We start from the raw sequence: 21,701 nt of genomic DNA, 5'->3' as shown, positions 1-21,701 counted from the left end.
TCCTGACCTAGCTGGTGAGGAATTCGATATTGGCCGCAAGGAGGAAAGCGATCTTGCTATCCAAGTCCGAGAGAATTGACTGCAATGGAAAGACGCGGAGGATCGGTGGTAATGGCGAAGTCGGAAAGAACCAACTGGCCATTGCTTGGGACAGAACGATACCTGGTCCTCCTCCACGTCCATCTTCTGGCTCAATGACATTTCGGAAGCCAGCTTCAACGCCAGTAGTCTAGAGCAAATGACTTTGTCGTTTGCCGTTTATCGAGAACGATCAGGTGGATCACGAGTGGGCACATAGAAATATCCGGGAATTGCTGTCTGAGATAACAACCAATGATGTCGGCTGCTTATAGTTGACAACTCATGATGAGCCAAAGGATACATATGGATCTTCATCGCGGTTACCCACCCGCTTTCACGGCGTTCGATATTAATTGTGACACCCCGACAATCTGACAGCGTCTATACATGAATACAGGGTTTTCGTGAAGTCGCTGAAAGATATGGACGATAGCCTTGCTATTCTAGCTACTCGTTCTGAACGTGGTGATATATATTCAGGTGAGATATCCCGATAGTTGTAGCTAATTATCCATCACTAATGGTGAACAGATCCGGAGGCTCGAAAGCTGGCTTCGCGGTTAGATGGCTTCCCTTTTGCGTTGGCCACTGCCGGAGCATATCTAAGCCAGTCCAAGATCAGTTTCGGCCAGTATCTTCAGCGCTACGAAGAGCGGTGGAAAGTGATGGATTCAATGGAAGAGCCGTCCGACCGTCCCTCACGCACGCTCTACACCGCATGTGATGTGTCCTTCAAATTGATTGAGCAGGAGAACCCACGTGCCGCCCATCTGTTGCGATTCCTTGCCTATCTGGACCACCAGGATATCTGGTTCGAATTGTTCCAAGGCGGGAGGCCTGGAGATACTCCTCCTCCACCGACGTGGTTTCAACAGCTTGTGGGTGGTGACGACGCGTCCATATTTGACGATACCATGCGCGTTCTGGTTTGCCATTGTCTGGTGGTAGAAGAGACACAGCAGCATGACGAGGAGTCGCCATCATCATCATCATCATCATCATCATCATCATCATCATCATCATCATCATCATCATCATCATCATCATCATCATCATCATACCGACTACACACCTGCGTACACGACTGGACGCTAAACGGGCTGAATCGTATTATCGATACCAGGCTATACTGGCTAGCTTTTGATCTCCTCACGAGTCATTTTACCGACAAGGAGGAGGACTGCCGGTCGATTCAACTATCGGCTCCCAGATATCAACATTTTACGGGTCACGTGTTACGGCTTGCTCACGAACGGTTTGACGACGCGCTGTGGCGAGAAGAGGCCGTGATGATGCGGACGACCTCGATGACCCGCCTGTCATTGTTCCTTGGAGGTCGAGGACATTACAGTCCGGCCAAGAGAATACAAAGGCGGGTTCTGACGATGAAGGGGATGACCTTGGGAACGGACGACCCATCGACGCTCGACAGTCAAGCCATCCTCGGCCTCTTGTACAACATGGAGGGCAGGTTGAAACTCGCGGGGAAGTTGTATGAGCGGGTGCTGGTCGGAAAGAGACGGGAGAAGGCGCCAGGAGTGGACCGGTCCTCGTCGATTTTCGAGACTCTCGACGAACTCGGGGGTATGTACGTCTCTGAAGGGAAACTGGACACGGCAGAGCGGATGTTCGAAATGGCGATGGCGGAGAGGGAAGGGATGACATCAGGAGTGAACGACGACCGTTGGACCACCACTTGCGGCGGAAGTGTTTGCAGTAAACTCGCTCGATTATATCTGCACCAGGGAAGGGTAGAGGAGGCGGAGGTCATGTTTGGACGAGGAGAGCGGTCGGCCTTGTTCAAAAGCTGAGGCAAGAGACGGTCGCGCCGGGACCAGAAAACATCCATTGTCATGACGGCCGGCTAGCTCTGAGAATATCTAACCAGGGCTCGTGGGAAGTTTTTGAGTGGTCAGATTACATGTATTCATTCCAAGACGAGAGCTCGACTTGTCAAACAAGACCGACAAGATCAACGGATCAGATCCCCAAGGGTCACAAAAGGGTGTGCTTGAAATGTTGGTCGTTTTAAATGGGTCGGGAGTTCACGGATTTATGAAATGAGGCTGAGATGGAAAAAGGGGACCCGCCCGACCAATGGACGGATAGGATATATTGTTGAGGTTATATCAAAAAACCATCTCGTCAGGTACCACTCACTCACCTTGATACGCATATTTGATCTTCGCCTCCCCGCTGGGTCAACTCAATCTTGAGGAACCTCACGGGGATCATTAGATGCTGGCGGTGGCATCGGAGCGGAGGATACCCGTATTATATCCCATCTCACTCCCCTCTTAGGCTGACGACCATGATACCAAGTCTTGGAAAAAAAAACAATACATGTCATTATCGCGTATATCCCCAGCATAAGGGAAGAGCATTGGCAACAACTACATAAGCTAACCATACGTTGATTCTGTCGCTATCCCCAATCCGGCTCCCCACAACGTCGAGGGTGCTGCCGACGCAGTCACACTGGCGGGTATACTTCCAACACGTCTTCTCATCGTGGGTGATGAAGCTGCCGAAGACCCGCCGTTCCTGTTCCCACCAGTGCCGAATGTAGAAACTTTTTCTCTCGCAGCGTTATTGATTTCTTTCGATTGAGCCGCGCCGTCCCGTAGGATGCCAGTGTCCGAGAAAAGAGCCATGCCAGCGCAAATGACTTGCACATCACCTGTCCTGCTATCTCTCTTATCATTCGACATCTTCTGTCTTGTCATCGACCCAATAGGTTTATTGGCCTCGCGATACACCAGTGGGCTCACAAGTAGTCGTTGATGGAAGGGCTCGACAGGGGATCCGAAAGACGAATCGACGAACGAAGACCTTTCGTAGTCTTTCAAGTATTCTTGCCATCCCTCGCTGTCTGCCTCAGTGGGTTCCATGCTGATAAGTATCGGGTCTTTTTCACGTTGTGACTTTTTGCCGAGTTCAATGGCTTTGATGAACGTGTCGATCAAATCTGTTCGGAGGCTTTCGCTTTGATTCTCATTCAACAAGGGCTTCAAACGTCTGACGATCTCTTTGACCGGAATCGTAACGATTTCCACCATGTCCACAGTATCGTCGAGGCGCTCCAGGATCCTCAAGGTGGAAATCTTCCAGTTTTGCCTTTCGTTCTCTCCGCGATCTTTCAGACACTCAAACATCTTTGGCACAAGCTCTTGGTCTTCATTGTTCTGACGCAGATAGCCACAGAACCATGGCTTCCATAGGGTGTTGTTGATGGCCTCGTAGATGACATTTTGAACCGCTGCAAGGCGGAGATGTTTTGAACAGAGATCTGGCGTGATCGGTATACCTTTAAAGACCAAGAGATTGTGTAGTTTGATCAAGTTCATGGATGTAAAGGCAGGTTGCTATGTACGTTCAGATTATGTTAGCAAACCCATCCCAGTAGGGGTATTGAGTTATCGAGGTCATGGTGCTGAGATGCGTGCACGGAGACTTTCAACCTACATTCAGAGCTTCTTCAGGGAGGTTTTCGAAATAGGTCCTTGCGATCTCTTCGATTTTCGCAAAAAGGGACTCGTATTGCTCCGCACTGGAATCCCAAGCAAAAAATTAGATCAGTTTTCTGTTTGTAGCATATAGGGCAAAATTGATTAGCAGGGTGACTTACTAGTGTTGAACCGGTTCTGGCACCGTGAGGTACGGAGCTCGTAGATCATTATTCTGCTCATTGAGGTATTGGCACTCTTCTCTTGCTCGAGCAAGATTGTAAGTAGCCGACTTGAGTTGGCCTTCGAATACCTCGTTGGATTTCTTGAGTCCTATGATTTCTTCCTTCATTTTCTTCTCCTTTTCTCTGAACTCCATTTCCATCTTCGACCTTTCTTGGGCAAGGTCGGCCCTCGATTTTTTCTCAAGCTCTTCATAATACTTCTTCTTCTGGTCACCTGCTGCTGCCTCTTCCTTCCATTTGGAGATCTCTTTGTCATGTTTCTTCTTGAGGGCTCCAATTTCAGTATTGTGCTGGCTTTTCAGCTCGTCAACCTCCACTCCATGGTCGTGGATTCTACCCATGAGAACATCGGCGAATCCCCTCTTCTGTTCCTCAAGAACCTTGATCTTTTGCACCAAATCATTGTCATCTCCATAACGTTCTTTAACCGTGGATACGATCCTTCCATGCTTGTCGAAGATCTTGTGTAACCGGTCGAAGGTCTGGTCAATGCCTGACCACCCCCTTTTAAGGTTCACCATTTCGTTTTGAATCTCATCGTCAAAAATTCCAAAATCGGTTACATCCAGGGGATGTTGTTCAGGATGTATGGAACTAGACCCATTACCATTCGCTGCATTTCCATTTTGAGTTGCAGCACCATTCATGCGCGAAGATTGATCAACCACTGATGATGACATTCTTGTCCGGTGATCCTGTATTACCACCATTGCCAGTAGGTCAGCACAGCTCCTCGGTAGGGACAGTGAGGTGACGACATGCTTGGAATGTCCTTTTCTTACTCGACCGCAAGAAAGGAAATCTGTGCAAAATTTTGATTGCTTGGGCTTCGAATAGTGAGCATTCGCAATTCCCGAGCACAGAAAATCGGTAGTTGGGCAATTTGTTGCAAGGCTTCTGAACCACAGGCCAATGTGGCATATCCCCAGTGGAATCTGTGATGCCTGGAGAAGAGAGAGATTATGCTTGCTTTCTGCAGGAAGATGCGAACTTGTACTTCGACAGTAGCGCCTTTCAAAGGTCAGGGTTCTTTCCACAAAGACTCATGCGGCAATAGTGGCATGACCACACGGCAGCCCCTCCAACGTGTCCAAACATGAGTGAATGGTGATGGTTTAGAATATGTTTGAAAGACAGGGTTCATATCCATCTTCTTGTAAAGGGGGGTGGCACACAGGATCGAGAAAAAGCTCTCCAGGTTGTATTCAACCCCCGGCGACTGGGTTTATGTTGCTGCCTGCAGCCGCAACTGGCTCAGCTGTAAACTGTAGTTCGTGCAAAGGACAAAAATGTCGTGGTAGCGGCTGTAGCATCGACCACCACAGCGATGACCAGATTATCTGCGAGCTGCGAGCCATCTTGATTGCGACAAGCTTGTGAGCAGCAATTGGAGCTTTCTTCCCCCTCACGATGCAAGAATGCGCTGTCAGCTGCAGAATGCATCTGATGACGGTCAATTGTCTTCAAGGAAAGAGCGATTAGCATGGACGATCGCTTACGCTTTCAACTCTCCAAGCAATGAGGTCGGCCTTGTAAGCGAGGCACTTGATGCGCACACGCGCTTCGCGTGCATTGACTATCTGTGGAGGTTGTATGCTATGAGCCAGGAGTAGCTGCAGTCCAAGATGCCGTTGAACTCAAGGTGGTGCTAAACAAGCTCTGGATGGCCACAAAATCCCTCAAGTCGAAGTTAGAGGATGGTAACAGCAAGTCTCAGAAGAAGAGAATGGTGTTACTGGAAGGATCATTCCATCTCAATTGGTTGCCTAAACGCACATGTATGATGATGTCCTGGGTAAATGCATGAGGCTCTGAAAGTGTTCTTCGAGCTGATCTGGTCGTAACCGGTGTGTCGTTCTTACCAAATCTCGAAACAGGGTAAGCACGGTCAGGTAGGTCCTCAACGCTGATAGGATGCTTCTCAATATTTTATCATCTTGATATCTCGAGATCCTCAAGGTGGATGGACACTGAAGTCTCAGTAATCAGGGTATCCGCTTCAAAAAAGAATCCCTTCACCGCATTCTCGCAGCGTTCCACCTTTCGTATTGGTTGATCATCTCCTTGGTAATGCTCTTCGGGGTAGTCTTGATAGCTACTCTGACATCGTCGGCAATGATACTGTCCCGGTCGGTGTCGAATGCAACCTCTCCTGCCTCCTGACATATGGCAACCACCTCCGCCCCAGAAAATCCTTCTGTGGCTTTGGCAAACTCCTCCACCTCTTCTGCCAGGTCCGTATCAGGCCTGTACTGTATCACACTTAGGCGCTTATGGAATATCTCTATTCTCGCCTCATAGTCTGGTGGGCCAATATACACCACATTATCAAATCTCCCCGGTCGCATCAAGGCAGGATCAATGTTTTCCGGCTTGTTTGTCGCGCCGACAACAAACACATTTCTCAACTCCTCAAACCCATCCATTTCATTGAGTAGCGTTGTGAGCACGTTCAGATCGCTCCCATGCCGGCCCCGAGAGGCAATTGCATCGATCTCGTCGAAAAAGATGATGCTGGGGCTTGCTGCGCGGGCTTTTCGGAACACTTCTCGAGTGGCTCGTTCGCTTTCACCGACATACATGGATATCAACTCGGCTCCCTTGACTGCCAGGAAGTTTGTCCCAGCTTCTGTTGCAAGAGCACGGACTAAGAGGGTTTTCGAACAACCTGGTGGCCCATATAGGAGTAAGCCTTTTTTCGGATGGAGACCAAACTCCGCCATCCGGCTTGCTTGTTTGAGTGGTCGCTGAACAGCGTTTTGTAGTTGGCGTTTAGTAGAGTGCTGCCCGCCTATATCTGACCATCGGACCTTAGGTTTCTCAAGAAAAATTTCTTGGAGAGCGGAAGGCCGAACATACTTGAATGCTTCGGTGAGATCCTCGAGTGTCACAATTGGGCCTTTAGGCTTTAACAATGTATCATCTGAAACTGCGCGGTTGGTATCCGGGATGTCTTGAAGAGATAGTTCCCTCAGGCCAAGCCGATCATAAGTCAACTTGATTGTTTGTCGCATAAGAGCGTAGAGATCATCGCCGACATAGCCGTGTGTCCTGTCCGCCATCTCCTGTAAGATGTTATCATTAAGAGCAGATGCACCCTCATGAAATGCCTGTAAGATCTCTTTTCTTTGAATAGCTGAAGGGATTGGGAGTTCGATTTCACATCCCAACCTCTTGGCCGACCGGAGTGACTGATTGATGTCGTTTGGATGCCGCGCTTCTCCGACTATGAGTGTTGGGCTGCCCCGAATCCGCTGAAACAAATTGTCGAGCTTTCCTGTTACGCTGACCGACCCAGCTACGTTCTGAAGAAGATATTCAGGCCGGATGATGACAAGTTGAGGCTGTGTTGATATCTGGATTTGAGTCCCGGGCTCCCAGTATGTGACCGTTGACCATTCTGCAGAAGCCAATAAGGAGATCAACTCCGTCTTGCCGGTGCCTTTTGCTCCGTACAGAAGAATACCCTGTATAGGTTCGTACGCCGGTAGATGGTCCTTCTCACTCGGCGAACACAGGTCTTGGACAATATCTTGAATTTGACGAATCTCTTTGTCCAAACCTCCCATACTCTTGGCCTGAAACTCGATCTTGGGCCCTTGAATACTTCCTGGGGAGCTGTCAGCGTTGGTGATTTGGAATCGAGTCCGTTGAGTAACTCTAGCAATCATGTCGTCGTTTATCGATATATCTTTGACAATAAACCCTCTGTCGTGATCGCCAAGTTGGAACAGGATCTTTTGGTCCAACACCAAGAAAGCGTCTTTGCCTCGAAGGGTGAGCTTTGCGTAGACCGAATAATCTTGGGCCTCTGCTTCGTTGAGTTCCCCATCGCAACATTGCAAGACGAACGTGCTGGCGTCCTGTATTGACCGTGACGACCTTCCGATCGTGATCCTGTCGGACAATTTGAAGCTGAAGACCTCCTGGAGCAACTTCGACGTCTGCACGACCGTGTCCTTCATCCCAGCACCAGAAGCCTCCCAGGCTATTGCCAACTTCTTGCGACCCGTGTCGCTGTCGTCAATCTTGCGCAACTCACATATGTCGCCGGGTTTCAATTTTAGCGATAGCATTGACACGGCAGTCAACCGGACACGAAAAGGATCCTTGTCCGAATTGGAAGGGCGGACAATGAAGGTCGACATCCTGACTCATATCCATCAGTGCCTGTAAGCAGCAGGAAGGTCCAATGTGTATAATGCTGTAGTTTCAAGTGCAAAGCAAATATCGAAATTCTCATGGCGATGGGATTATGGACATTGTATAACTTGGCACGTGCATACAGGCTGTCTGACAATGCGAGAGCCACGCAAAAATTGCGCTACTATCACTCAAGAGCAGTGTCAGACAAAAAATTGTTTTTACTTTGCGCAAGGCTGTGATAATTCGATGACTATCATGTGGTAATTTCAAACATATGAGGAATCAATAACTGGCTACGGACATGAACTGCTCTCATTCAAGTGAGTCAAAGGAAGCCTTTTTGCCCACACTTCGGGTCACTCGCTTGGAGATACCACTGTCATCGGCGGCATCGCGACCTGTAGCTCCCTGGGCACCATCGACTGCTTCATGATCAGTCTTCGACTCTTCGTGCTGATCTTCCTCAGATACTTCCTGAGCATCGGGCATGCCTGGCACCCTCTCCCAGTCCTCACCATCATGCAGATTCGATGTAGCTGTAATCTCTTTGACTACCTTTGCACCTTCACTCTCCACACCATTCCAACTCCCACAGGCACTGCATCTCCATCGACCGAGTTCTTCGAGCGTCTTGACACCCGCAGGGGCTTGACCATTGACAAGGCGACAATTTGAGCACAGTAGAACCAGCCTATTCTTAGCTGCTGTCTCGTCTTCCCCTAGCATCACGTCGAGTATGCGATCATACCAGTGGTGCGTGTTTTCATATGCACTGGTTGGAGGCGGAGGGTTTGCAAAAGCGTTAGGAGCAAAACCAGGAACGTCGGGACTCATATCTACAGGGCTGCTGAGCGTTTGAGCAGCTGGTGGCATCTCGCCATGCGCCGGAGAAGCAAAATGAGGTCCACTTTGCGGTGGTATCTCGGAAGGCGGTTGGACATTTCGTCCAGGTATATTTGCCGTCGGGGGTGGTGCTATTCCAGTCCTTTGTTGGGCTTGCTCTGGACGCCGATTGACCTTTCGTTTCGGGCCTTGTTGTGGTTGTTTTGATGGTGTTTTTGCTGGTGGTGCGCCTCCATATTTCTGCAGCAGCTCCTGTGTGCTGTCGTACTTTGTAGCCTTCTTCAAATCCGCAATCTTGGACTCGCGCTGTTTCTGTAGATGATCCAGGTATGATTGTTGCCGATTCACCCTCCAGTCAAAGAACGCAGTCAGCAGTTTGCGCACTGCATAAATAATGGCCGGTGCTCCGACTAAGCCCGCGTAATGATACCAGAACCAAGCGTCGGGCCCGAGCACAAGAACCACGACAAGTGTATACAGGAGGTAGGTTAATGTTGTATAAAGTGTCCATAGTGCCTTCGCTCGCCGGGCTCGAGATCTCGTAGTGTCAAGGGCAAGATTCGCATCGGCAATCTGGGCGGACAGCTTGGAGAGAGCTTTCTCAAAGGAAGCAGGAGAGTTTGCATCGCTCTGAGGCAATCAGTTTGGGGTTCAATGGTGGTTTGCATTGTTTCTTACCCTCCAGAGCCATGACATGCTGGCTTTCCTCATCGCTGCCAAGTGGTCGACATTGAAACCCTCGCCAATGACAATCAAGATAGCCTGTCACCAGAACGTCGAATCCGAGATCATGGCCGAGTGCGAAGGTCGAGACAGGCGCCAGGAAACTGGAATGTTCGATTTACAAAGTGGTACGGAGCACAGTAAAGTGTGAGTAGCGCAGGCTGCGTCATTCCTGCCGTCGTCCGTCAATCTGGAGAAAGCCACGAGAACGCGTATTTTTTATTTCGACCCCTGCATGACCGATTTCCAGAGGACAGTTATGCTGTTTTCCAACATCGAACTCATCCTTCAGTCCCTCCGTACAGACCACGAATTTCGCAAGTCATTGTCACGGTCTTCTTCTTCGCCTCGTCGCTTTCACTTGCTCAAAAACTGCCCAACTTCCATTCCTTAACAGCGCTTTCGCAGCTCAGCAGTCGCAATGCCTAGCATGTGGCTCACAGATGTGCAGAGTACGTCTCTCCCATGCCTAGCACTAGCAAGCTATGCGCATGCTCTGTTTTCGCTGAAGAAGGATATGAACTAATCGCTGTACAGAAATCGGGGTCGCCTTTTGTTCGGGAGGTAAAGCGCAACATGCGACTCTTCAGATAGACCTCAACTGATTGCATTAGGTGGATTGTTCCTGACTGGAGGTGTCATCATGTTCTTTGATCGTTCTATGTATGTCTCCTTCCACGTCATCATCGTCATAAGAACCATGCTAACAAGTTCCGCAGGCTGGCAATGGGCAACGTAGGTGTACCGGTTTCTTCCTTAGCGATCTCTTGCCTGACGGTACTCTAGATCTTATTCCTCATCGGTCTCACTCTCATCATCGGAATTCAGAAGACGTTTATCTTCTTCGCAAGGCGACAGAAATTGAAGGGAACAGCGGCCTTTATGGCCGGCATTCTTCTCATCCTGATCCGCTGGCCACTGACTGGATTTCTGGTTGAACTTTACGGCATATTCGTCCTATTTGGAGACTTCTTTGCCACGATCGCATCATTCGCCGGCAACATCCCTATCGTGGGTCCGTATATCCAAATGTTTCTGCAAAAGATATCGTCGGGCAGGAGAAATGCAGAGTTGCCCGTATGAGGGAATGGAACAACTCCTACCAAATCGACACTGAAGATATGGATGAAGCAGAGTCTCATGAGCAGATCATTATTTCATTACCGCCTGTGGCACGTCTATGACAAGATCAAGCAAAATTTCCAAAATTTCTGGGTATCATACTGGAGACGAAGGACAGCAGGAGGAGCCATTTTCGACTACGAAACTGCGAAACGCCCAAGGGACTCTTTCTTACCGACCACCACTCTCTCAAACCCCATAGCCGACACCTGTCATATCACCAGACCCACTTCCAGGCCAGCCTGGAAATCCCTGAGCATTCACATCAGGCGCCGTCGCCAGCAGATCATAGCCCATACCCATACTCCAGAGCATATCATCTTCGGTCTGCCATCCTGCAAATGTCCCAGTCGATGTAGGCTGGCTATGTGGCGATAAATATGTATCATAACTACCCCCGGCATTTGGGTGGGATTGGGATTGAGGAGTGTATGCTGTTGGGGACAGTGTATTGTGCTGCGCTGCGAGAATAGTGGGTGTCCCAGAGCCATACAATTCTGAATGAGGCTGTTGCGGCATGGAATGTGTGGGATGTGCGAATCTGCCCGCTTGTTGACCGTTGGCTCGTGCGGTCGTAGGGGCTTGAGCATGAACATTACCATTCTCGGCCTTCCCAGGCCCCGCCTGTCCCATGTTACTCTTGAGCAATCTTTCGAACCCATCAGCCATCGCATATAAGATGTGATCCTTGCCGGCTCTACAACTTCTAAACAAGTCGATTACAGCTTCGATCAGCGGTTTCGTTTTCTGCTCGGGGTCGATCGTGACGCCAATGCCCGCCCAGCGAGAAGACATCTTGATCAAAAAGACCACAGCGAAAGCGATAACGGTATGCAGATACAAAGGCACACCGACCATGGAGTCTCGTATCGAAGGTTCGTCGAGGACTATGATCAAGATCTGATGGGCCGAATTGATGGCCTGAGAGGCAAGTGGTCGAAGACTTGTTGGGAGAGTTGATGTCGAGGAGATGTTGAACAACGACCGCCCCCGTAGAGCGAGGGAATTGAGCATCATGGACGCGAAATAGTAATGTAAATCGACGCCTAAAATTTCCCGACAGTCAGTCAGCTTGTTTTCACTCTTTCTTGTCGTTGCATGCAATTTTTTCCTCCCGCGATAGTAATCAATAACAAAATACTGTACGTACCGACGGCGGGATAGTCCCCGATATGGGCATCTCTGTTGAGGGCGTGGCGAAACTGGTACCTCCAGGTATCCAGGTCCTCGATGAAACGCGCGTGGGTGCGCAACGACACTTCGTCCCCGTCCATCAACCTCTCGGCCTCGAGGCCGAAGTGTCCATAGGCCTGGCTGAGGATGATGAAGAGGGTGACCTGCGACAAGACCCGGCGGTCACTCGGGGTACACTCGGGGGCGTTGAGAAAGACGTGGTATTCCTTGATGGCCTGCAATTCGGCGGTCACGGGAGGGCGGCCGTAAGCTATACTAAAATGGTGATCCAGGACGTATAGTAAGTACCATAGTCTCGCACGTTCCAGTTGAGCAGGACGGTCGGGCTCGAGGGGTTCTGATGATGATTTGGTGGTGGTGGTGGTGGTGGTGGCGTTGTTACCATCACCGAAACCTAGTTTCGGGTGGCGCGTCGACGTGGTGGTTGTGGTGGTAGTGGTAGAAGAAGAAGAATAAAAAGCTTTGTAAAAGGCCTGGTGTAGGTTGAGTTCCGTCGCCATACGGACGCAGTGACCCGACAACTTCCACGACAGGTCCGGCAACCAAAACGCGGCAATACACAAGGCCCGAATGTCCTCGAGGGTGTGGAAACGGTCGAAGAAGCTGGTGGCGATCAGGTCCCGGAGGTGCTTGTGGGCCAGGGCGTAAGTCTTCTCCCGGCCGGGGATGTGGAGGCTGGTGACGGTGACGATGGCGGTGAAGAACAAGGTGGAAGACTCCCGGACCGACAACAACGAACGGGACTCGTGGATGGGGGCGTCGAAGAGGTACCGGGACAGGGTGGTCTTGAACAAGGAGAGCATGTCCTCGGCCTCTTCGACGCCGAGAAGGCCCAACGAGATCATGTCGTTTTCCATGTTCTTCTTGGAGTTGCGGCGGGCGGGTGCCCCGTACTTCAGCCGGCTCCTCAGCGACGTGAGTTGGGTGACCTCGTACAGGGATCCCATGGGAGCCGGGGCCATCTCCGAGGACGGGTTCTCCGGGTCGACGGCGCCGGGTGGTTCCCTGGAGTTTTCGCGGGTGGTTTGTGAATGTGATGGTGGTTCGGGTGGTTGTGGCGGTGCCAGATAATGATGTTGTCGTTGTTGATTCGGTTGGATTGAGGGCTGCTGTTGAGATTGTGAATCCGAGGAACCTGACTGAACTTGAGATTGTTGTTGTTGTGGTTGAGAGTTTTCGAGAATGGGCGAGTACGAGTGGAGAGATGGCATCTTGAGGTGAGAGAGGATATCCTCGACCGCCCTGTCCAGACGGACAATGTGAGGATGGAGACGTCCATCTTCGTCCTCGAGACTGTAACGCATGCGTTTGGAAGTGATACAGTCGATCCCGAGACGGTGGCACCGTGAACACCCCGCGTCGCCTCGCTCGAGGCTGTCACACTTGACCTTGAGCTTGCGGCACGCCAGACAAGCTCGACCTTTGCGCGAGACGTGTGGTTCCGGGGGGAGGTGGTCGGCGGAGCGTTTGCGACCGTGTGCTGCGGTCGCCCCCGCCGCCGCCGAACCACTCGTCATCCCGTCCATGTCGATGGAAGATGACCAAGATGCGTCACTCGCACGAGTCGGATGGCGGCCCAGTAACGAAGGACTTGATTGGGGCGGAGGTTGATGTTGGTGATGGTGTTGATTCGCATAATCTTTGGTGTCGGTCATGGTCTTGGACGAATCACAATCTTGCGTACTCGTATCATCTAATACGATGTTCTCAGAGAGTTGATATCGCACAGAGAAGTGTCAAGTCGGGGGCACGTCCTCGTGCTCGGCCATTTGTTCCCCACGTGAAGATGATCGATTTTAATTGAACTGACGGGCGGATGATCGACTTTGTCTAAGCGGCTGGAAGAGGATTCAAACTACTTCGGACAAGGACGAAGCCATCAACGGTGGAGAGAAGCGCGGCGTGATTATTTTCCCCGCATCGTCAATCATAAGTACGGAGCAAGTACTGAGTACGGAGTACGAGTACAGTAACTACCGAGTACGACGACGAGATACGACGAGATGCTCAGTACGGTAAGTCCGTAATAGTCCAAGTTCATGAGGATCCAAGTACTTGTACTCCGTATGGCACCTTCAATCATCCGATTCAGCCTGAACCTCTTTTAGGCGCCTGAAGTAACTCTGCGCGCTGGTTGATCTGATACAGATCTGTGGATTTATTAAAAGGCTGAATGCTCTTTGTAGCTTTGGACCTGAATACTGATATCTACGCGGCCGATATGTATCACTTCGAATGTCTGATCAGCATCTGATGCCGTCGAAGGTCTTAAAGGAATAAAGAGGCACAACTTGGGACATTCGCCACGACGCATAACATCAATACTTCAAGAGAAGGAGCTGATGGTGGTGTGTTTTTATGCTTGCCGGCGCCCTATTTCTTAATGTGCGAACCGGAAGGTCAACATCTTATTACCTTTGTCGGTCGTCGTCGCAAGATATTCTCTCCTCTCAGCATCCGTCATCGAATTCCACTTGCGATCTCGAACTCTATTGATACTGTATTAGAACAGAACGTAAACTTCAAGGATACATCTTCCAACGTACTTGTTCCTCCAGACATAGAAGGATTTGGCTCCCAGAAACAACACAATGTTGTAGGCACAAATGGCGATAAGAATCTTGTTACCTGTCCGATACATTGGCTTGTCGTTGTTGCGGTAGATCTGTAGATTCGTGTCAACGATGTCTCTTTTCACAGCAATACCAATTCAGAATCAAACCCACATTCGACCCAATGATGTTACTCGCCTGGACAAACATGTTGTACAAGGCCGACGCAACAGTTCTGGTCCTTACTGAACCGGCATTGCGACTGGTAATCGCCACATTGATAGCATGCACATACGGTGTACCAACAAGGAGTGTCACCAAGGTATACTTGACCCACCGGGAGGCGTCAGCAGGGAGCAATTCCGAAGCAATGAGCAATGGCATAGCCCAGAACTGACTGACGAGACCGGTCAAGAAGCGCTGGTTCGTCTTCTCCGAGACCCAAGTCCAAAAAAGCAGATTGATTATGAAGAGAACGTATGATGGGATCGTGAGCATGTTGACTTCGAATCGACCAAAGGATTGCTTGAGGATGAGAGATAGATACTGCGTCGCCGGGTAATTGACAATGAGGAACGAGAGACCAATCAGGTAGATTGGCCACATTTCCCAGTCGCACAGGGCATGGTACAGTAGCTTGGGAGTGACGGCTTGTCGATTGTGCATGTCTCCTTTTGAAGGGTCGTCACGAAGGATACGGTTGACCATGATTTTCTCCTCTCGCACCGAGAACCAACCGTCTTTTCCGCGAAACCTGGAAGCCGTCTGACAGGGTGACGGTGGCATATAGAAATACGTGGCGATACCAATAAGGCCAGTCACTGTCCCTTCCAACGCGAACAACCATCGCCATCTGTTTGTAAAAAAAGGTACCAAAAGTCAGGACCTGGCACCACATCTACCACAAGAAACACCGTATAGTACTTACCCGGCGAGACCATTGACTCCGCGCATGGTGAGAATGGCAGCTGCCAAAAATGCACCAATAATGCTCGTTGCTTGATAGGACGTCCAAAACCATGCCAGTCGAGCAGGAAGTTCCCTCCCCTTGTACCAATAACTGAGGTATAGAATTGTATCAGGGATCTATAGGCAAGTCAGCCACAGCACCTTGTAAAGGTTGATCAGAGAAGAAAGTATGGAAGATCGTTGACCCACGAAGCCCCCTTCAATCAATCCCAACAATGCACGACAGGCGTAGAATGACGACTTCCCACTCAAGAAAGCCTGGCAACTGGCCACAATGCTCCAGCTGATCATCTGAACCGGTATCCAGCGGTCAGGGCCTAACTTCTTCGATATCAACTGCGACGGCAGTTCTGCCGCCAAGAAGCACACATAAAAGATAGTCTGCCCATAGTTGTAATCATTTGTGTTCAGGTTGAGATCTTCCAGCATGTTGTCGGTCAGGGCCTGGACGATGTTCGCTCTGTCCAGTTGAAGCGCAAAAAAAGTAAGACAGACCCATGTACAGATCTTCCAGTCTATCTTGCGTACGAGCTTCTTTTCTTCCGCCGGATCCCATTCAAATTCAGGGTCCCAGCGATGGCGACCTTCGTATCTGTCAATAGGGACATATGCGTTTTCACCATCGACACGAATGAAAGTTTTGTCCTCGGTGTAGGAACTACTTTCCGAACTGGAAGCGTCTTCGACTGGAACAGTATTTCGTACTGTCTCGTTCTTGGAAACGGAGTCGAGCTTCAACCCCGAAGGATCAGCGTTAAAAGAACCTCGTGCCATGGATACAGACCGCCACAAAGAGACCTTTTGGGCTGAATGAATACTGCAAGAACTCTGGGAGGAAGTCGAGGCGACGTTCGCTCCGTTTCACACCTTATCCATTTATCATCTTGTACAGCATCCTGACTTGATATTGACGGAGAATGGCAGTATCCCCACAGAGGTATGACGTGGTCCATAGCCATACTGTATCCATGATAGATAGCAAAGATATTGCGTGCTCTCGTGATTTATGGGAACGGCATGGGCAAGCTGATAGCCATGCCTCAATGCCACGAAGCTCGACGGTCAGCAAGCTTGATTGGACATGATGCTTATCAGAATACCTTGTCGAGTACGCACCCGACCGGGCCATTCATTGTCCTTACACACAGCATGCACGTTGCGTGTGAAAAACATGTACCTTCCATGTTGGGTTGATGTCGAGGATCACGCAATTTCAAAAAAGAAGACGCAATGTTTCTCTCCACCCAACTAATCATCATCGCAATGAAGTTCACTTACTTGCCGACCCATTGCTAGATGATATTTTCATCTCTGCTTAGATTGACAACAAATCCTGCGGGGTGCGATTTCGATTGCGCCAGTGAGCATGCTGGTGTCGTGCTGCGGGAAGAGGTCGTTCGTTGGAGATGCAATCACCATCCCATGCCGAATTCCGAGTCTGTGATATAAAAGTGACCATGGGCCCCCTCACGGTATCTTGGCCAAGTGAATTCAAGGCTTGTATTCCGTAGATAAACAGACGGGAATTGAACAGAGCAAGCATGGCGGCAGTACTTTCTTCAACATCCGTTACGGATCAGCATAAACACTCGGTCGGTGCATACAAGGATATCCTGCCCACTAAACTTCAACTGGAGAAAGAGTTGAAAGGCACTGGAAAATTCGCCCCGGCCTCCTATCCCAAGTAAGCAAGGGAGACATTCGAGGTCATCAAGAGTCAATTTGCTCACGGTATACCAGCTATTTGCCAGTATGGGACAATGAGAAGGGAGAAAAGTAAGTCTTGGAAAACATGATATCCAGTCTTCCCCATCCTCAGTCCCAGTGGTCCACCGGACAAACTGACATATTATTCTATCCTTGTAGATACCCTCCCTTACAGCCATTTGAACATTATGAGCATGGCAAAGACGCCGACCCTACTTTCCCGAACCTCCTCAAGGAAGGTACCCATCTAGAGGATCTCACAGCCTCGATCGGCGCCGAAGTCACGGGAGTACAGCTGTCCCAGTTGAATGACAAGGGCAAGGACGAACTAGCTCTCCTGGTAGCCCAGAAGAAAGTGGTCGCATTCAGAGACCAAGATTTCGCTACTCTGCCAATTGAGAAGGCCCTTGATTTTGGCCGTTACTTTGGCAGACTGCATATCCATCCAGCCAGGTGAGTGTGGTGGTTACATCTCAGGAACACCAGGTGACTTGACATCTGACCTCCAATGTAGTGGTGCACCAGCAGGCTTCCCCGAAGTCCACCTAGTCCACCGTGGTGCTGATGACAAGTCCTTCATCGATCTTTTGAACAGTCGCACCAACTCGATCGCATGGCACAGCGATGTCACGTATGAGATTCAACCCCCTGGTATATTGCCCGTCAGCTGTTCTGAATGACTTTATCCGTCCTGACTTTTCTCGCAGGAACCACCTTCTTGTACGCCCTCGACGTGCCCGATGCCGGAGGTGACACCTTGTTCGTCAACCAGGCAAAGGCATACGAAAGGCTCTCACCTGCATTCCGAGAGCGTCTGGCTGGTCTGCAAGCCGTTCACTCGGGTCATGAGCAGGCAACCAGCGCACTCAACAGAGGCGGAATCGTGAGAAGAAACCCTATCTCGTAAGCATTGTGATGGTGAGACACCCCTTTAGACTCAGCCACTGATATTCCTCAGGTCAGTTCACCCTGTCGTGAGGACCCATCCCGCGACCGGCGAGAAGGCGCTTTACGTCAATCCCCAATTCACTAGATATATCGTTGGCTTCAAGCAAGAAGAAAGCGACTATTTATTGAAGTTCCTTTATGACCACATCGCTCTCAGTCAAGATCTTCAAGCCAGAGTCAGGTGGAAGCCCAATACCGTGGTTGTTTGGGACAACAGAGTAACTGGTAAGTTTCTTCGAGGAAACAAGCTGAAAAATCCTCCTAACACTGATTAGCACACTCTGCTCTCGTTGACTGGCAAGATGGCCAGCGCCGACACATAGCACGCATAACCCCACAGGCCGAGCGTCCCACAGAGTAAGGATGTGTGAAGTTTTGATGGATGGTGGAATCGTAGTCTCTGCCCAAACATTACATCCCATTCAATACACAGGCGAGGGTTAAGCGAGTATATAAAAGATTTCTATCGACATTAGCAGCAATTGTACACTGGATGTAAAAGATATCGAGAAGAGCGATATGGGGCAAATCCATTCATTTTGACCCTGGGGCGGTATACACTGCCGGCCCAGACCTTTATGCTCGTTGGCACTCCCGACTCCAATTGATGCTCGTAACTTTGATGTACAATGGCTGGAAAAAGTGTGACTTGAGACACAGCCGCCTATTCACCCTCCAGTCTTGCAACAACGTTGCTCATCTCTTCATCACCGTAGATTCTAAACCCGCCCTCTCGCGTGACGCTGGCGAGTTGCACATTCTTCGAGTCCAGCTTTTCCTCCATGACCTGCTTGAGTGTCTTCAGCACCAACGTCTCGGCCTCCTCCAGTGTCAACGATCGGTGGTACTCTGATTGTAATTCGGCCTGGGCTCCTTCGCTGCCAGACCCAATGGCCTTTGCATCGTATCTGTAGAACGTCCCGGACGGTTCCGCGTGATATCTGTGGTTTGTGTGAGGACGCTATAAACTCCCAAGGTCTCGAGGTCTGCTTACAGTTGCGGTCCATTATCTTCATCCCAACCTGCGATCAACAACGCCACACCGAACGGTCGACTCATTATAGACTCTTCTCCCTGCGCACCTTCACCGAACCGTAAGGCGAGGTCGCAAATGGCCTGTGTACAGCTCTCGACGCCCAGCTTCTCGTTGTAGTTGAATTGGTGGTTCTGCGACTCGATCCGTGCGTGCTCGATCATGCTCCGCGCGTCTGCCTGGAGACCTGACATGGCACAGCCTATGTGTCTGTCGATCTCGACAATCTTTTCGATGCTCGACGAAACGAGGAGGGGGGACGTTACGCGCTTTTCGACGCCGAGGAGGACGCCATGTGAAGTCGCGACCTGTGCGAGTTAGCCAGAGTGCGACATTGGGACCTCGTGGTTCTGCAATGCGTACCCCGATGGCTGTTGACCCTAGTTTGATGGCTTCGAGTGAGTATTCGACCTGGAAGAGACGACCTTCAGGAGAGAAGGTGCTGTTTGAGATGTTAATGGAACCTTCTTCTTTTGATGCTCCACGCTTCGCAGTTCCTCGCCAAACTCACTTGATTCCTCGATCTGGGCGAGAGTATGGTTAGTATTGTATTGGCCCGGGCCCAAAGTATGCTGCACTCACCGTATTCTGACCGAGCGATAAACATCTTGATGGATTTCTCAGGGGGGTCTTCACAGTAGAGATAGGCTTATGGATCACTGTTGTAACAGGTCGCGGTGTAAAGGAGAGGGAAAATGTGTGACTTCGTCAACTTGGTGGTTGTGTCTTTCAGTCGGTGTATCCGCCCAATACAGTAACGACAGGCCCAGGCAAGCTCATGCATGCGCAATGCTCTCCAAAAGTCCGGCAAACACGCCAAGATCCATCAAACAATAATTGGTCAGCCTCGCCATCAGAGCCTCATTGAGAACTCGAGAACGCGAAGTTTACCTCCAACGTCCGCCGTCGCTCGGACTCTCTCAGATCGACGAATGCCCGTTGTTATGTCCTGTATTGCAGAAATACTACGATACATACGATTACGACACACTCTATCCATAATAACGGTACACCTTCTTTGAGGACCCTACTGTCTAAGCAACGTGTCATAGCGCGCTATTGCCCTGACCATCCCGAACAGTCTCCCTCCTTCATGATAAATTCGATGGGTAGAGAACGCTATCAATGGTATGAAAGTTCTCCTTGATTGTTCTTTGAGACACAAATCGAGTCAACAAACCCAGCGACCCCGCTTTATCATTCGTCCCACTTGATCGCGATCCTCCAAAAGGTTGTTGACCAGGCATGGCGCCGGTGCATTGATCACTGTTTAATGTTTAGCAGATCCGTCGTCATATCATCCGCAAAATGTTCAACTCACTTGATGTAGAAGTTTCCGGCAGAAAATCTGAGCTCTTCCGTGGCTTCGATGATTGCCGCCCGGTCGTTGGCGAAGACGGCTCCCGTAAGTGCATACTCAGAAGTCTCGTCGATGAGTTTGAAGAGTTCGGGTCCGAAATCCTTGTCGTCATAAACATACATGCACAGGAAGGGTCCAAAGATTTCTTCTCTCATGAACTTGCTCCTCGGATCCTTGGTCTCAACCACGGTAGGTCGAACAAACCAACCCTTGGAATCGTCATATTCGCCGCCCGCAAGCACCTCGATGTCAGAGGCATCCTTCGCATCTCGAATGTACCCCGACACCCGCTTGAAAGCCGATTCGCTAATCACGGGGCCGATGAAATCTGGAAACGCTTCGCCCATGGAGAGAGCATTCGTCTCGGCCACCAGAATCGATCTGAACTTGTCCGCCACCGATGCGGCGACGTATACACGGGATAACGCGCTACATTTCTGTCCTTGATATTCGAATGCCGCTCGTATAGTCTTTAACGCAGCGTGTCTGATGTCTGCCGAGGGGTGAATCAAATGGAAGTTCTTTCCCCCTATATTTCGGATGCTTGTGAGCATTGATTCCGGCTAAAGTGAAACCATTTGGTTTATGGAATATCAATCCCACTTACCAGTCTCTCCCACAACACGAGGATACGACTTCCACGTATCCATCTTACTGCCTATCCGGGCGAGCAATCCTCTGAAAACAGCGGTGCTGCCCGTGAAATGCAACCCGCCGAGGTCCCGACTCGAAAAGGCAGCATCGGTGACCATTTCAGCGTCACCGGGCACAAATTGTAAAACACCGGTGGGGAGTCCTGCGTCTATCATGATCTGGTTGAAAAGCCAACTGGAGTACACGGCACCGGGACTTGGTTTCCATACCACAACGTTTCCGACGATGATCGGTGCCATGACAAGATTGACCGCCAGAGCGGTGAAGTTGAAGGGACAAATGGCATATACGAATCCGTCAATGGGTCGAACTTCAGTTCGGCTGTGACATTTCGTTTAGTCGATCGAAAAAAAAGTGTACAAGGCATCCAACTTACTTCCAAACCCCGTACCCGTTGATCGGTGGTTGTGCCTTGTATAAGGTCTCGGCGAGAGATGGGAACATTTTTAAAAAATCAACAGACTACAAAAAAAAGCAACGCATATAAGTGTCAGTTATGCCTCAGATCACAAGAAATCTTCGCGCGGAAATTGGGCCTCCACGAACCTCGGCGACGCAATCAATGTCGGCTTGATAAGCGTTCTTGCCCTGTCCGAGCATCGTCGCCGCCATCATCTTATACTTGTACGGGCCCTCGATCAAGGCGGCAGCCCTGTAGAAAATGGCCGCACGGTCGAC

At 50.2% G+C, this 21,701-nt stretch overlaps 9 protein-coding genes across 9 annotated transcripts; 3 read left to right on the top strand and 6 right to left on the bottom strand.

Moving 5' to 3' along the window:
* Positions 1–503: 503 nt before the first annotated feature.
* On the top strand, positions 504–1,892 carry PV06_00915 (uncharacterized protein; the record flags this gene model as incomplete). Its single annotated transcript, XM_016401476.1, has 2 exons — positions 504–561; positions 613–1,892. The coding sequence occupies 2 exons, from the start codon at positions 504–506 to the stop codon at positions 1,890–1,892; spliced, it is 1,338 nt and encodes a 445-aa protein (XP_016268529.1).
* A 591-nt stretch (positions 1,893–2,483) lies between these two features.
* PV06_00914 (uncharacterized protein) lies at positions 2,484–4,883 on the bottom strand (the record flags this gene model as incomplete). Its single annotated transcript, XM_016401475.1, has 3 exons — positions 3,710–4,883; positions 3,547–3,631; positions 2,484–3,446 (listed from the first exon to the last, which is right to left on the bottom strand). The coding sequence occupies exons 1-3, from the start codon at positions 4,480–4,482 to the stop codon at positions 2,484–2,486; spliced, it is 1,821 nt and encodes a 606-aa protein (XP_016268528.1). The 5' UTR covers positions 4,483–4,883.
* A 406-nt stretch (positions 4,884–5,289) lies between these two features.
* PV06_00913 (uncharacterized protein) lies at positions 5,290–7,984 on the bottom strand. The gene has a single exon (XM_016401474.1). It carries the CDS (start codon positions 7,918–7,920, stop codon positions 5,788–5,790), a length of 2,133 nt encoding a protein of 710 aa, XP_016268527.1. The 5' UTR covers positions 7,921–7,984; the 3' UTR covers positions 5,290–5,787.
* A 146-nt stretch (positions 7,985–8,130) lies between these two features.
* On the bottom strand, positions 8,131–9,607 carry PV06_00912 (uncharacterized protein). Its single transcript, XM_016401473.1, has 2 exons — positions 9,440–9,607; positions 8,131–9,391 (listed from the first exon to the last, which is right to left on the bottom strand). The coding sequence occupies exons 1-2, from the start codon at positions 9,470–9,472 to the stop codon at positions 8,231–8,233; spliced, it is 1,194 nt and encodes a 397-aa protein (XP_016268526.1). The 5' UTR covers positions 9,473–9,607; the 3' UTR covers positions 8,131–8,230.
* A 36-nt stretch (positions 9,608–9,643) lies between these two features.
* On the top strand, positions 9,644–11,793 carry PV06_00911 (uncharacterized protein). Its single transcript, XM_016401472.1, has 5 exons — positions 9,644–9,936; positions 10,022–10,048; positions 10,099–10,147; positions 10,204–10,219; positions 10,271–11,793. The coding sequence occupies exons 1-5, from the start codon at positions 9,906–9,908 to the stop codon at positions 10,565–10,567; spliced, it is 420 nt and encodes a 139-aa protein (XP_016268525.1). The 5' UTR covers positions 9,644–9,905; the 3' UTR covers positions 10,568–11,793.
* On the bottom strand, positions 10,635–13,630 carry PV06_00910 (uncharacterized protein). The gene is made up of 2 exons (XM_016401471.1): positions 11,757–13,630; positions 10,635–11,652 (listed from the first exon to the last, which is right to left on the bottom strand). The coding sequence occupies exons 1-2, from the start codon at positions 13,453–13,455 to the stop codon at positions 10,796–10,798; spliced, it is 2,556 nt and encodes an 851-aa protein (XP_016268524.1). The 5' UTR covers positions 13,456–13,630; the 3' UTR covers positions 10,635–10,795.
* A 317-nt stretch (positions 13,631–13,947) lies between these two features.
* On the bottom strand, positions 13,948–16,095 carry PV06_00909 (uncharacterized protein; the record flags this gene model as incomplete). The annotated part of the gene is made up of 5 exons (XM_016401470.1): positions 13,948–14,289; positions 14,347–14,465; positions 14,527–15,205; positions 15,281–15,438; positions 15,511–16,095. The coding sequence occupies 5 exons, from the start codon at positions 16,093–16,095 to the stop codon at positions 14,181–14,183; spliced, it is 1,650 nt and encodes a 549-aa protein (XP_016268523.1). The 3' UTR covers positions 13,948–14,180.
* A 553-nt stretch (positions 16,096–16,648) lies between these two features.
* PV06_00908 (uncharacterized protein) lies at positions 16,649–18,526 on the top strand. Its single transcript, XM_016401469.1, has 7 exons — positions 16,649–17,005; positions 17,062–17,097; positions 17,188–17,481; positions 17,543–17,679; positions 17,736–17,931; positions 17,987–18,201; positions 18,252–18,526. The coding sequence occupies exons 1-7, from the start codon at positions 16,863–16,865 to the stop codon at positions 18,335–18,337; spliced, it is 1,107 nt and encodes a 368-aa protein (XP_016268522.1). The 5' UTR covers positions 16,649–16,862; the 3' UTR covers positions 18,338–18,526.
* On the bottom strand, positions 18,346–19,756 carry PV06_00907 (proteasome subunit alpha type-5). Its single transcript, XM_016401468.1, has 5 exons — positions 19,592–19,756; positions 19,521–19,533; positions 19,373–19,451; positions 18,971–19,317; positions 18,346–18,917 (listed from the first exon to the last, which is right to left on the bottom strand). The coding sequence occupies exons 1-5, from the start codon at positions 19,614–19,616 to the stop codon at positions 18,641–18,643; spliced, it is 741 nt and encodes a 246-aa protein (XP_016268521.1). The 5' UTR covers positions 19,617–19,756; the 3' UTR covers positions 18,346–18,640.
* Between the last annotated feature and the right edge of the window lie 1,945 nt (positions 19,757–21,701).

This window comes from Exophiala oligosperma, assembly GCF_000835515.1.
Source record: "Exophiala oligosperma strain CBS 72588 unplaced genomic scaffold supercont1.1, whole genome shotgun sequence".
Classification (NCBI taxonomy): domain Eukaryota; kingdom Fungi; phylum Ascomycota; class Eurotiomycetes; order Chaetothyriales; family Herpotrichiellaceae; genus Exophiala; species Exophiala oligosperma.
Note: the sequence above shows the minus strand (reverse complement) of the source record. Positions and strands in the feature narration are given on the sequence as shown.

Bases quoted from the DNA above. Each gene is read 5' to 3' on its own strand.
- PV06_00908 (XM_016401469.1), top strand. From the start codon at position 16,863: ATGGCGGCAGTACTTTCTTCAACATCCGTTACGGATCAGCATAAACAC. The intron at 17,482-17,542 runs GTGAGTGTGGTG...CCTCCAATGTAG, and splicing joins CTGCATATCCATCCAGCCAG to TGGTGCACCAGCAGGCTTCC. The intron at 17,932-17,986 runs GTAAGCATTGTG...GATATTCCTCAG, and splicing joins GTGAGAAGAAACCCTATCTC to GTCAGTTCACCCTGTCGTGA.
- PV06_00913 (XM_016401474.1), bottom strand. From the start codon at position 7,920: ATGTCGACCTTCATTGTCCGCCCTTCCAATTCGGACAAGGATCCTTTT.
- PV06_00912 (XM_016401473.1), bottom strand. From the start codon at position 9,472: ATGAGGAAAGCCAGCATGTCATGGCTCTGGAGG. The intron at 9,392-9,439 runs GTAAGAAACAAT...TGATTGCCTCAG, and splicing joins GCATGTCATGGCTCTGGAGG to AGCGATGCAAACTCTCCTGC.
- PV06_00911 (XM_016401472.1), top strand. From the start codon at position 9,906: ATGCCTAGCATGTGGCTCACAGATGTGCAGA. The intron at 9,937-10,021 runs GTACGTCTCTCC...ATCGCTGTACAG, and splicing joins GTGGCTCACAGATGTGCAGA to AAATCGGGGTCGCCTTTTGT. The intron at 10,049-10,098 runs GTAAAGCGCAAC...TGATTGCATTAG, and splicing joins GGTCGCCTTTTGTTCGGGAG to GTGGATTGTTCCTGACTGGA.
- PV06_00910 (XM_016401471.1), bottom strand. From the start codon at position 13,455: ATGACCGACACCAAAGATTATGCGAATCAACACCATCACCAACATCAA. The intron at 11,653-11,756 runs GTACGTACAGTA...GGGAAATTTTAG, and splicing joins CGGGGACTATCCCGCCGTCG to GCGTCGATTTACATTACTAT.
- PV06_00907 (XM_016401468.1), bottom strand. From the start codon at position 19,616: ATGTTTATCGCTCGGTCAGAATACG. The intron at 19,318-19,372 runs GTACGCATTGCA...TAACTCGCACAG, and splicing joins TAGGGTCAACAGCCATCGGG to GTCGCGACTTCACATGGCGT. The intron at 18,918-18,970 runs GTAAGCAGACCT...CACAAACCACAG, and splicing joins GAAGATAATGGACCGCAACT to ATATCACGCGGAACCGTCCG.